The sequence below is a fragment of the Pteropus vampyrus genome, unplaced genomic scaffold, assembly GCF_000151845.1.
Source record: "Pteropus vampyrus isolate Shadow unplaced genomic scaffold, Pvam_2.0 Scaffold202, whole genome shotgun sequence".
In the NCBI taxonomy this organism is placed as follows: Eukaryota; Metazoa; Chordata; class Mammalia; order Chiroptera; family Pteropodidae; genus Pteropus; species Pteropus vampyrus.
Genome location: NW_011888983.1, coordinates 939,328 through 952,953, shown reverse-complemented (window position 1 = coordinate 952,953; position 13,626 = coordinate 939,328). Strand labels below are relative to the sequence as shown.

At 47.6% G+C, this 13,626-nt stretch overlaps 1 protein-coding gene and 1 non-coding gene across 5 annotated transcripts in view; both read right to left on the bottom strand.

Moving 5' to 3' along the window:
• The window catches only part of TSPAN15 (tetraspanin 15), a 52,437-nt gene extending 44,300 nt beyond the window's left edge, over nucleotides 1-8,137 (bottom strand). For all 4 annotated transcript variants that reach the window (XM_011372156.2, XM_011372157.2, XM_023537834.1 and 1 more), the window contains exon 1: nucleotides 7,925-8,137. In XM_011372156.2, coding sequence (XP_011370458.1) covers nucleotides 7,925-8,020 — 96 coding nt within the window. In that variant the 5' untranslated portion in view covers nucleotides 8,021-8,137. The remainder of the gene's footprint in view (nucleotides 1-7,924) is intronic.
• Nucleotides 8,138-13,507: 5,370 nt separating this feature from the next.
• On the bottom strand, nucleotides 13,508-13,626 carry LOC111746811. The gene has a single exon (XR_002783268.1). It is a non-coding gene; the product is annotated as a 5S ribosomal RNA (ribosomal RNA).

Below are 13,626 nucleotides of genomic sequence, written 5' to 3'. Positions count from 1 at the left end.
AGACAGATACATCCCAGTTCCCTGAAGAAGCCCAGCCTCCCACATCCCCAGGCTGCCGGTCTCCACACCCCACCAGCTGTTGCTTGTTCACACTGGGCCCTGCCAGCTCTCCCACCCCCGCACCCCCCTCCTCCCCTGGCTCATACACTCTCTCCCTTTCTGGACCTACTGTCTTGGTGCCGAGCCTCTCCCAAACGTGGTCACTAACTTCCCTAGCCCACAGAGATGATCCAGATCATTGGCAAGATTGGGAAAAGGTTCAGCATATTACTCAGGATTCAACCATAAAGTCATCTTGGAAACTGGACCAGTCCCATCAGAATTCCCTCACAGACACTGCCATGAGCTGCGGTTTCCACTCTGGCTGCACATTAGAATCACCGGAGGAAGTTTTAAAATTATAGGTGAGTGGGCCCCACCCCAGACCCATGAAATCTGCTCTGAAGATTGGACCTGGATATGTGTATTTGTCAAATCCTCCATGGCAGGAGGCCTCGAGCCACAGTCAAGGCCCACAAAAAAGTGACCCAGTCTCAGAATTTGGTGCCAGCCTTGGAAGCCAGCACCCCACTCCACTCCAAACAAGAGACTTCATCTCAACTTGTGACAGGTGGGCTGGAGCTGGCCTTGACCCACTACCAAGCACACTGCTCTCACCTCTGAGCCCACAGCACCCGGTCCACTGGTAGGGGACAAGAAAGAGCTGGGGGGCTGTGTGACTGGTCCAAGGCCACATCAGGGAGGGCTCTCCTGCAGGAAGCACTGACCAGGCCAAGGCTGTTTTCATTCTACCCTCTGGGCAAATATTAATTTCCCTTCAGGTCAAGATGCAAATACCTCCCATAGTGGGAAAGTCTCCTTTGGAAAAATTAAATAAAACACAGCAAGCACCATTTTCACTATGAAATAGCTTTTGTCTCAGGAACAGATACAAATGGTTGGTTGTGCCAGTCTTACCCCCTCTCAGAGCCTCGGTCTCTTCAGCTATAAAATGGGACCAGTGCCCTGTCTGCCCAGCTCACAGGGTTGTTCTGAGGATCCAAAGAGGTGAAGCAAAGTATGGTGGGGCAAGCACAAGAGGGCGGCTCCTCCAGAACCCCTCAACCTCCTCAGCACATCCAGTAAGCTCTGGGCTCCTGCCCAGGGACACCAGTCACCACTCCTCCTGTCATCTGCTCTAATGCTTATCACACATGACTCCGCTAAGAGCCCTGCAGGCATCACCCCGTCCAAGCGCGGCACCTGTGAGAGGTACCATAGTTTATTTATTCCCTTGCCACAAACTGAAAATGAGGCACAGGGAGTTGTCCATGACTTGTCTGTGGTCACGCAGCCAATCAGAACTGCCCCTCACTCTACTGCTCCCTGAGATGCTCTCTACAGGACTTTTTTTATGGCTAGCTCCTTCTCACTCCTTGAGCTTCAGCTGAAATGTCAGGTCCTTCTAAACTTCTTCCTCAACCACCCATTAAAGTAGGAACTTCTATCTCTTCTCGCTTGTTCTCTAATTGCCTCTTTAGCACTTATCACAAACTATGTTTATTTACTGGTTTGTCTGCTTTCCAAGGTCTGGACTAAGTCTTTCTTGTTCATAGTTGTTTCTCAGTAACTATGACAGTGCCTGGCATACGCAGTCGCCATCAAATAACTATTTCTTAACTGAATAAGTAAATGAACCATCCCACCCTGGGGAGAATAGCAGGTCGAGACTGGATTCTCTTGCCTTCTACTAAGAGTGGATTCAAACCCACTCAGATCCAAAGCTTCTTTCTGAAAAAGGCTTTTCTTTTCAATCTCCTGTGCCCTGGCCTTACCTAGAAGACATCATTCCCTGTATGTGGAGCCAGCTGGTACAGAAATTTCATTATCAGTTTCTTATCTGGTTTACTGAGCCCCACCCCAGGTTGGCATTGTGAGTCACCCAGAGAGAAGAGGCACCGGGCAGCAGGAGGAAGGAGGCAGGTCCTTATTCCTACTTCTCAGGAACAAACAACCAAAGGCAGCAAAGTCCCAACCAGTCCTACAACTTAAAACAATCCCTGCCTTTCAGAAAGAGAGGGATCATACACAGAAGACTAGACTAAGAGCAAAGAGACTTTCCCGGGGCCTCAGTTTGCTCATCTGGAAACGACACAAGAACCGACTGCCAGACCCCAAGCACCTCCGCAGCACCCCACACTGCACCCAGCACAGCCTGTCCACTGGTAGCACAGTTTTTGAAAAACCTAGGAAATAAAATACGTACAAGGAGGTATCCTGACAGATGTTCACTAACATGTAACGTGGTAGAATCGAAGGTGACTACTATTGTTTTTTCACCGTACTTGCCTGAATTGCTTGGAATTTTTAAAAATTATGTGCGCATATCATTTTTGCAAAAATAAAAGCTCTTTTCAAAAGTTAGAAATTCCTGCTGGAAACTGAAACTACTTTCTTTTCTGTCTGGCTTGATCTAATGCTTAACTGGGAGACCAGGTACCTGTCTTATTCCAGCATTTCCAGCATTTCTGGAAGAAGACAAGTACCTGGTCTCCCAGTTAAGCATTAGATGAAGCCAGACAGAAATGCCCTCCACCCACGCCCTGAGCCCTGACACCAGGGGGAAACCACTTCTTGCAGGAGAAGGGGAACGGCTGGTAAGGGTCACGGTGATCCAATGAAGAAACTGATACATGTACCCTCAGGCAGCCTAGGTCCTGCTCTTGGTCTGTCCCTAGCTTGCTGTAGAGTCTCAAGCAACTCGCTTCCTCCCTCCAGGCCTCTGTCTTCTCCTTGGTAAAATGAAAAGGTCACGCTGGAGGTGACTTCAAGGGCCCTTCTCATTCTCAGTCTGTGGCTCTTGAGCACCTAGAATAGAGAAGAAGGTAGGAGGAGAATGGCTAACTGAGCAGTTCATGTTTATCATGTGCCAGGCATTGCTCTAAGCATTTCCTATATATGAATCCATTTAATGGTCTCAGCGACTCTAATATCACTCATTTTACAAATAAGGCAAATGAGGCACATGGAAGTTAGTGCCTAAGTCACTCAACCTATAATTGCTAGAGCTGGGATTTAAACCCTGGCAGCCTGGTCCAGAGTCCACACTCCTAACCATTAAACCAATGGGAAATAGAAAGAATCACAGGCCTAAGCTATGATAACAGGGTCTATCCTTGAACAAGGCAAAGAAGAGTTAATATTGCCTTTGGTACTCATTTCCTCCTCTACTTACCCACATCTACTTCTTTCCCACTCACCCCACTAAAGTCTTTTTCTTCCTAACATTACAACTAATGTTTCCAATACATACTACTAATAATACTACTACCAATAACGATTAGTCAACGCCTCATTTGTCAAGGCAACAGACTAGGTGCTTTCTAGAAAGCCAGTATCTCCATGATCAGCCCAGGCCACTTTGTAAATTCAAGGCTTCAGCGAAACCTAGCCACTGTTGACTATACACCCAGCCTCAGCCTCTCATGGAGGCACTGTCGTTTTAGATCCTTGCTTAGAACACACAGATTGGAACTCAACCACATCAATGGAACAAGCCTTCCCTGAGCACCTACTAGCATCTACAAGGTGCCCAGGCCCAAGATCAGCATTTGGAAGATGTAAATGAGCTACACCCTGACCTCCAAGAGTTACAGTCCAGGAAAAAAAAAAATTGTGTAAACGGATCTCTAGAATACCCTGTGGTCAGTGCTAAAATTAGAGATGTGTCCCTAAAGGGCTGAGGGTACGTGTGTCAGAATGATTCACCCTGCATGGTGGGAAAAGGAGGCTCCAAGTGCCTCTGGGTGAGCTCATTGCTCATGGAGACATCCTCAGCAACCTACCAAAACGGAGCAATGAACTGAGGATGAGGACAACTGGGGGTCCATGCCAAGTCTACTGAGTGACCCTGAAACACATCTTCACTAGGCCCTGAGGGCCCGCTCTGAAAATGAGAAGGTCTCCAAGTGTGAGACAGGAAATCTCTGTAAGTGGTTCAAGGTCATACTCATATTAATTCATAGACTGAGGAAAGTTTTCATTGCTCAATTCCCTTCCGATCCCCCCAATCACATCAAGGAGCAAACCTCAATTTTGGTGCCAATTTGTGTTTAAGCCTCTCAAACACTTGCCAACCTGCTTTTTGAACAGAGGGCAGGCCTCGGGTTCATAGCCTATAGCACCCACAATATCTAGCTAGGATTTAATAATGTTTTGTTTCCCCTGCACTGTATTTATTGTACCTGTTACCTGATATTTTTAATGACAGAATGTTGGTTTCCCATTGGCAGTAGTGCTATAAACCCTCCTTTTAAAAACAAATTTAAGTTCTGGATGTGGTTCCATAGTGTAGTGATTAGCACGTCTGCTTTGTGCACAGAAAGTCCTGGGTTCACACCCCAGTGGAGCCACAGTCCATGGTCTGTGGCCATGCCACTCTGAATAAGCTCGGTGTTTGATCTTGGAAGCTAAGCAGGGTCAGGCCTGGTTAGTACTTGGATGGGAGACCACCCAGGAAGACCAGGTGCTGTAGGCATAAATAATAATAAATTTAGAAAAAATAAATAAAAACAAATTTAAGTTTGAAAAGTGAGTTTAAACAAATATAGTAAGTAATATTACAATTGGTAAAACCTCTATGTAGGGCAATTTAACAACATCTATCAACATCATAAGCACACATATAAAACCAGGCAAAGCTGTCTTTTGCTATTAAACATTCCAATAGTGATTGAGGGAGGAAGGTAGGGACTGGAAATGGGCACAAGGGCTGGGGGGCCTGACTTCTGCTTTTCATTCTATTGGTTGACCTGAGGGGGCTAATTATACAGGTGTGTTCACTTTGTAAAAATTCATCAAGCTGTATACACTTATGATCGGTGCATTTCTGAATGTGTATTATACATGCCCATGCCTGTTAACCCAGCAATTCCGCTTCTAGAAATTATCCTGCAGACATGAACACATATGTGCAAAGCAACATATTCAAAGATGCGGCACTGTTTACAGTAACTAGAAATTGGAAACAACCTGAGTTCCCCAGCTGGAGACTGATTAAAGTTTGGCATAGCCTAGAGTGAATTCTATGCAGCTATCAAACAGAATGAGACAGCCTCTAGCAGAGCTCCAAAATTTACGTGGATTTAACTTTAAGTGAAAAGGTAAGGGCAGAACTGTGTATAGTGTGCTACCTTATGTAGGGGGGAAAAGAATATATAATACACTTGTGTGTATTTTATATTCAGAGGGCATCCTATGGCTAGGAATATTAGCTCACAAAAGCATCACAAAAAAAAAAAAAAAACAGATAATAGATGTCCCTTCTGGCCAGGGCAGGCCAGGGGAGAGGGTAGGAAGGAAGCCTGTCACTGATGACTATTCTTTTATACTTTTAAATTTTATACAAGATCATTATTTCATAATCAGTTCTAAAGCAAAATGTCTTACAGAAGGTACATGGCCGTGGTAAAACCATAGCGCCTTCCAGAACTAAAGACTGAGATGAAAGTGTAAATACTTTGGGCTTATAAACAAGTAACCTTTGGCACCACTCCTCCTCCCGAGGGATAGTACCAGAGATAATGGGCTTTCCTATAATGATTTCCAATTAACAGCAAACCCAGTCTCAAACAAATTACTTACTCACACTGGGCTCCGCCCTGCAGTCAAACTCTGGCACCTGGAGCTGCCCTGGCAGAGCTGGCAGGTGGCTGAGTTCTTGGCATGGGTAGGGAGATTTTTAAGCAGAAATACTTCCAGCGATGGGAAGTCAAGGATTTGGTAAGGCAATCTCGGATGGCTGGAGAGAAAGGATTCCAAGTTCTGAGTCCCATCCTGCCCCAAAGAAGTAAAGCAAGAGCCATAAGGTGGTCTTCTCTCTGGGCTGCAGGGGACAATAACAGAACAAGGCCTTGAAAATTTAAGTTTTAATGGTATAACTTTCTTTTATATAGCTCTTGGCTTACCCACATGTCACGATTTCCTCACATCACTAATTCTAAAAAAGGTCCAGTGAAGTATGGAGCATGATATCAGTTATCCATTTTACAGATGGGAAAAAGAGGCTAAGAGACTGGTCAGTGATTACATACGGAGAGAAAGGGTGAAGCCAGAAACATAACCCCCATCTTCTGACTCCTGGTCTTCCCTTAATTGCCCACCTCCCCACCCATCAACCTTAGCTTTCTCTCTTTCAACTCTGACCTACAGAGAGAAGAAAGAGCTCCTGAGGCCAGACAAGCAAGGGGCTGGCAAAGAATCCCAGAATCAGAATCAAGAAGCCTATGAGACCATCTAGCCCAGCAGTTTTCAATTCTGACTACACACTAGAATTACCTGGAGAGCTTAAATGAACTTAAATAAATACCCATGCCCTGGTATCTGTAGTGTTTTTAAAATTCTCTAGTTGATTCCGATGCAAGGTTGGGATAGAACCACTAAATGAGAGCTTAAATCACCCCCGCCTCAAACTCACATACAACCTGCTGTCTCCCTGGAGCTTCTACCAACAGGTCCATGCTCCATCCTCTGGCCCCCAAATATACTGCTCATCTCTCTTCCACATTACCTAGAGTCAGAGAACTGGATTTGGAGCTGGGTTCACCTGGTTTTCTAGAAAGGCAAGTCATTTCACAGCTCTGAGGCCCCAAATAGGGAAGTGACTTGCCTAAGATCTCCCAGTGAGTCAGTAACAGAACGAGACTGGAATCTGGATCCCTTGACTACTAGGCAAGGTCACATCTACAGAGGGGTCACATGGAAAGTGAGACCTGATGGCAGAACTAGCAGTTCCTGCTAGCAGAATAGACCCAACAAGGAGCTGAGATCAGTAGAGCATATGTGTTTTAGGGAGATGGGTGTGGGTGACTTCCTCTCTGGTCCCTGGGTAAGACTGCCCTGTGGCACACTGGAAGCGGGGATATATTCTACAGGGGCAGGGCTGGAGTGGACTGTAGAAAAATGTCCTCATTTCTAGGTGGGGACCAGCCTAGTCTGAAATTTCCATAAAGAAATCCAGTCTCTTGGGATAGTTTATTAGAAGGGCCCAGCCCACAATAATAAAAATGGCTCACATTTCTTGAGCTCTTCACTGGTCCCCATGCTAAGCATTGTACTTCACCTATTTCATTTAATCTCCACAAACATCTTAAAAGTTGGATATAATTACTGTCACCATTTGCCTATGAGAAAACTATGGCCTAGAGAGTTAAAGTAACTTCCCCAAGATCATGCAGCTAGAAAGTGGTAGAGGCAGGATTTGAAGGCTAGTTCATGTCCAACTACTATCATGCTGCCCCGCAACAAGAGAAAGAAGGGGTAAAGCTCAGTGGGCTCAGAAATAGTTACTGGGCACCTAGGAGCGGCCGGAGACCTCCCCAGATGTCGTCTGGTGGAATCCTCCCAACCACTACGCGGACAAGGCACGCGCATCCTCCTGGTAATCCTCCTTCTACCCAAGAGGAAACCAAGAGCAGTGGGGTAGCATCTTGTTCAGGGGCAACAGCAAGTAAATAGTGGGGATGGGACTGGGAGTCCAGGGCCACAAAGCCTGACCACGTACTCCAAAGGCTGATGAGGAGGCAAACTCGGGGTGGGCGCGGCCGACGCGGGAACCACCCGCTACTGCACCAGCGGATGCGCAGGACCAGACAGAGCACCAGTCAGGTGCAAGCCGGTAAGCCAGGCAGTGCTTCTTCGTCGTAGCTAACCAGCTCTAAGACTCCCGACTCGGCGGCTGAAATTCTGGCTGAGCCTGGTCACCAGAATTTCCAGGTTCCCAGGGAGAGTGGGACAAGAAACTAGACGTGCGGCCCCACTCCACCCCACCTCCCCGCGCGCCCTCCCAGAAGCAGCCAAGTCTGGACCCAATCCCGGGATCGGCGTGGGAGCAGTCGATGGAGTGTGTCCCCCATCCCCACCCACAGGCCCTACTGGGGTCACTCACCCAGAACACTGTGGAGTAAATGACGAGCGAGAATTTGAGCCAGAGGTAGGAGAGGCGCGCACAGTAGCGCACCTGCTCCGAGTCCCCGCGGGGCATCCTGGGCACTTGTGGCGCCGGGCGCCGGGCCCCGGGGCTATCCGGCTAGGTCCCTGGCTGCGAGCACCCCCACCTGCGGCTGCCTGCCGGGCTGCTGGCCCCGCCACCGGCGCTCACTCGGGGACTGACACCGGCGAGCCGCAATCACAGCCGAGGCCCGGGACCAGCTAGCCCCAGCGGCCAATGGGCGCGAGGCAGCAGCCCAGCCCTGGGAGGAGGCGGGCTGGGGGCAGGGCTACGGCTCAGAACCCAGAGGAGGATAAGGGAGGGGAGGGGGCGAGGGTTTTCGCAAAGGAGGTCGCGTGCAACTCTGAAAACGCCTGTACTAATGGGGCGTGAGACAATGTGTACAGAGGACTCTAGGGAGAGAGTGAGCGCGCCTAATCTGGGGTACATAGAAATGCATACTTTCCAGTGTTGTCAAGAGGGAAGACTATGGGAAAAGAGCAGGACCTAACCGCTAAGGTGTTAAAAGTGTTCAAGGTGTGAATGGAATAAGTGGAGTTGCTCAGCTTGAGGGAGAGGAGTGCGGCATCTAGGAAGGTGCAGCTGACCAGGATGGGGCTAAGGGGCCCCCATGGAGCTGGGGACGGGAGTTTCCTTTTGTAACGGAGGCCCTTTCCCTCACCAGTCTCCAGGAATCCCCTTCTCGGTGGCCAGGTGAGATCCCAACACGGCTGCCAGAGGCCTCTTCCTCTTGGAAGCCCTCCTCTGCGCCCATCCTCAGGCCGAGTCAGTGGCCCCCTTTCTTACACACCCTCAGCCCGGGTTTCACCAGGCCTCTCCCCACCAGGCCTTTCCTCTGCCTCGTGCCAGACATGGCTGGAAGTCGTCTCCCACATCTACATGGCCCCAGCTTGACTCACTGCTGTTTCCTTGCTACCCGGGCCCAGCTCAGCCCCGGGGCTTGGGAGTCAGACAATTTGTCTGTGGCTTTTGGTAATTAAATGTGTGGCCCAGAGGTCATGAGCTCAAGGCAGCGCTGGGTGGGGTCCCTGGTGGTGACTGCAGGAATGGCACCCTTGTCCACGTCCTCTGTCCTGGACACCCAAGCCTCCTGTATATTCAGACTCCCGGTAAGAAACAGACACACAGCCGGCCCAGCCCTCAGGGCTCTGCCCTAGAAGGAAGAAAAAACAAGGTTGGGTGAGGAGGCGGCAATGCCCTGCCCAGATGGGTTAAAAGGAAGTCTGTTTCCTTGTACAAAAAAATCAGGCCTTGCAAGGGTGCTCACATGTAGGGACATGGAACCAGGGACTACTGCAGGTTACCTTCAAATGAATAACCAAGGTCCAAGAAGACATCCTACCATAGTGTTAAAAGTTGTCCTTTCTGTCCTTTGAGAGGGAGGAAACTAACTCCTAACTTCTCTTTGGGAGACTAGCTTCCCTCACCAAGCACTGCGGAATTGGTCTTATACCCCCACTCTTTGAGGTGCTAGTGTCTGCCCCCTGGAGGGCTAGTCTAGCTCCTTGCCTCCTAAGGGGTTAGTCTGTCTCCCTCTCCCTGGGAGTTGGCCTCCAAGCTCCCTCACCCATCCACACACACCTGAGCCTCTGTAAGATGCCCTGGTGGATGACACTCTGAGACACCCCTGCAGAGGAAACTTGGAGCTTTTGGGGCTGGCACAGCCTTCCCTGGGCTCCTGAGCTCCTTCGTTGTCCTTCCCCACTCCTAATCTGACCCCCAACTGCTGAGGACTGCCCCTCAGCCACATCTGCAAACACTGAGACCTCAAGAGAAGTGGCAACCTATTTTCAACTTTTCTATCCTTTTTCCAGGAGCTCTGGGCTGGGGTCATCAGGTCTAGTGATCATCCTGGTTTTGATATTAACTTTTTCTGAGACTGCTAGAAGATGTGGCATAGTGTGACAACGAAATGTGAGTGTAGCCCTGGCTTCAGATTAGAGCCACCTGGTGAGTTTTAAATGTGTCCTGGTATCCAGGCTCCCACCCCATCAAGTCAGAATCTCCACCTACAGGGACCTGGAAATCAGTATTGATTTAAAGGTCCCAGGTACCTTCTAAAGTGCAGCCAGGACTTAGTGTCACTGGTTTAGAGGTAGTTAGGAGGGTAAAGGAGTCAGCCATCATTTTATCAGAAAGGCCACATTCTAGGGGTCACTCAGCTATTCAGTGGTATGCTGATGTTTAATAACTGGCTCTCCATGGGGAAGGACCTTGCTACCAATTTCCACAGTGTAAATACTTCCGCCATATCTGCTCTCAAGTTACCAACTCCAAGTCAATGAACCTTGGAGTAAAGAAGAAACTTACACAATCACAAACAATCAACTCAGCAGTCTCTACAGTTCTCCAAGTCTCAATCCACTCCTAAAGCTTTACTGATGAGCATAGAGAATGCCGTAATGAATGCATTAGTAAAATTAATTGCTTATTAATTAGCATAATAGGCATTAGAAATGAGCTCTCCTTTGGTGAAATTAGTAGTAGTCAAGAAACGTAGAGTGGCTAAAATGGTTCGCGGATGCCACCCATTCCTTGTTCAGAGTAAAAGAATCCTACTCAGGGATGAGGCACTGGAGTGAATCAGTGGAGGGTCCCATGTCCAGAGGTTTCCTGGTTGCCTGAAGTGGAGAATGGAGGGTCCCATGTCCAGAGGTTTCCTGGTTGCCTGAAGTGACCATCAGTCTAACTGAATCCTGCCTCTAGAATGTCATATCTTCCGTTAGTGGACCCTTCATGCACGGTGGTAGAGCACTTAAAAGGACAGAGAGCTGGGCCTTCACTAACTTTACCGAACAGATGGGGTGAACCAGTTTTGTGGCTACTTCCTCATAAATGTTTGTTTTATAAATATTTGTATGGGTGATGGAAATTGTTCTGAGATCGGTTTTCATGATAACCTGGCGTGGAGCTTGTAGAAGGAAATAACTAACCCTCACTTTTAGTGGCTACTACTGTTTATGGGGGGGGAAAAACCCTCAGGATTGCACATGACCAACCGGGCTTGCATACGTTTGCATTCATGCCACTGGACAAGTGACTCTGTCTGTGCCTCTGTTTCCCCATCTGTGAAACCATGAGGTTAGACTGTTTTCTCTTCCAGCTCTAACAATCTTAGCTATAGTCCTCACAGTCAAGTACATTAGCAAATGTAAACCAAGCTTCTCCTATGAGTCAGGCCCTGCCCAGGCTCTGAGCACACAGCTGTAAACAAGATAGACAAGAGCTTCTATTCTCTTCTGTTCGGGAAATGGGGGGGTCGAGGGGAGGCGGGGGGGAGTGGTCGTGGGAACATGCAATATGTATGAAAACAAATACATAAAAAGGGTAATTTTTTTTTTATTTCAATTCTAGATATCACCACAAAATATAATAAAGGAGGCGTTACGTCTAATAGAGGCTAAGCCCATGTTCTTGGTTAACAGATTCCTTTAGGCGTGGCATATGATAGTAATCCATGAAACATGAGCAGAAGTCTGTTGGAAAACATTTGAGAAGTAATTAACACTTAAATGAAATCTAAGATGCAGTCACCTGTCTGCTTCTGAAGTTGTTAGCATGTAATAACTAGAATTACATCAGAATTTGGGACGAGGGGACTCACTGAGGATGAAAGAGCAGAAGTATAGAAAAGAGTCAGTTCCTGATATTGAGCCACTAACTTCATACCTTAGGATTTACTACTAGACATATATAAGCTACTTAGAGCTGAAAACAATCTGCAAATAGTAGCCTTGGTTTTCATGCTAGAGATCTAGAGACTGTTTTAACATTCCGAACAGATATTGGGCTACAAGAGGGGGTACTGATGTGTTAAAATCTGGGAGAGAAGCTTCTAAGTGGGAGCAACGTAAAGGCCATGAGAAAAAAAGAAGCTTGGAGAGGTCTGTGGTTCTCATGCAAGGGATGGAGGGAAAGTAGAACGGGGCAGGTCAGAATCATAGGCAGGAGCCTTGTAGCTTTGGTAAGTGGTGTAGATTTACATATTTCCAGTTTCAGTGAGAATCACTGGTAGGTTTCAGCAGAGACCTGATACAGAATCTGATTTATGCTTCAGACGGCTCCTGCATGGAGGGTGGACGAGAGGGGGCTGGGGCTGGGAGGAGAGGAAAGCTGGTTAGGAAGCCGTTGCAGCAGTCTCAGAGCAAGAAGGCTGTGGCCTGGACTAGGGGCACAGCACTGGAAACGGTGACAAGAGGTTGCACTGGGGATATATGTTGGAGATAGAGCCAACAGGCTGACTGACAGATTGGGTGCAGAATGTGAGGAAAAGAGAAATCACGGAGGATCCCCAGTGTTTTTATCTTGAGCAACTAGGTAGATGTGGCTGTCATTTACAAAGGTGAGGAAGATCAGGAAAACAGGGGGTGAGAGGAGATTGGGTCAAAATGCAGTTACTTTGGCTATTTAAGTTTTCGAGACACCTTTTCAAAATCCAAGTGGAGTTGACCAGGGAACTCAGGAGTGAGATTTAGGTTGGATGATATAAATTTGAGTCATCAGATCAGTTTAAACCGTGGGCCTATATGGGATCATCTAGGGAGAAAATGTAGCAACAACAGAGAAGAGAAACAAAGATAGACTCTAGGGCCCTCCAACACTGAGAGGAAGAGAGGCTGGCAAAGAAAACAGAGAAAGTACAGCTGGTGAGGCAGAAGGAAAATGAGGTTGGTGAGGTGACAGGGATGCCTGGAAAAGGACTTTAAAGAGTTAAAAGAAATGTGCAACAGGGCTTAGTGTCCTGGGAATTCCCCTTAATACACTGAGGTTATAACTACGTCCTGAGAGGTCAAGTGGGAGCAAAACAGTGAACTGACCATCAGCTTTGCAAGACGTGGGTCATTGGTGACTTTGGTAAGAGCCCTTTCAGTGATGCAATAGAGACAAAAGCTGAATGGAGTGGACGCAGGAGAGAAAGGGAGGGAAAGAAATGGAGGAGGAAAGTACTGATGACGCAGGAAGTACACGCTCCCAGGCAGGTGTAGGCAACCATTCTCATGGGAGGGAGTGCATACGTGGAATTCTTCCCAACCCACCAGACAGCCTTCCAGGCCGAATATTCAAGAGTTAGCCACTATGTGGGAGAATTTAAACGGCCAGAAAGTCTTTGTGGCTTCTCCATTGTTAAAGAACAAAATTCGAATGAGCGAATTTGAACATATAATTGGCTTTATTAAGCGATTCATGAATGAAGCAGCATCCAACCCAGCCACTAGAAGGGAGCTCCAAGGAGTTGTACAAAACGGAAGCTGTGCAAAAAGAGGGTGGGACTAAGAAATTAAGAATGGATTATTTCCCTTAGGAGAATGCAGGGCATGGGTTTTATCTTAATTAGATTAGCTCACTAGTCTAGATCAGGAAATTCCAGACTGATTGGTTTAAAAGTAGACTCCTAGAAAAGGCTGAAACTCCAGTTAGGTTAGTTATTAAGTTTTGGTTTGACTATGTGGCTTGGCAAAAGTGGCTCCATTTTGGCCTGTTTCTTTTTTCTTTTTTAAATTTATTTATTATTATTATTTATGCCTACAGCACCTGGTCTTCCTAGGTGGTCTCCCATCCAAGTACTAACCAGGCCCAACCCTGCTTAGCTTCCAAGATCAGATGGGATCGGGCTTGTTCAGGGTGGCATGGCCGTAGAC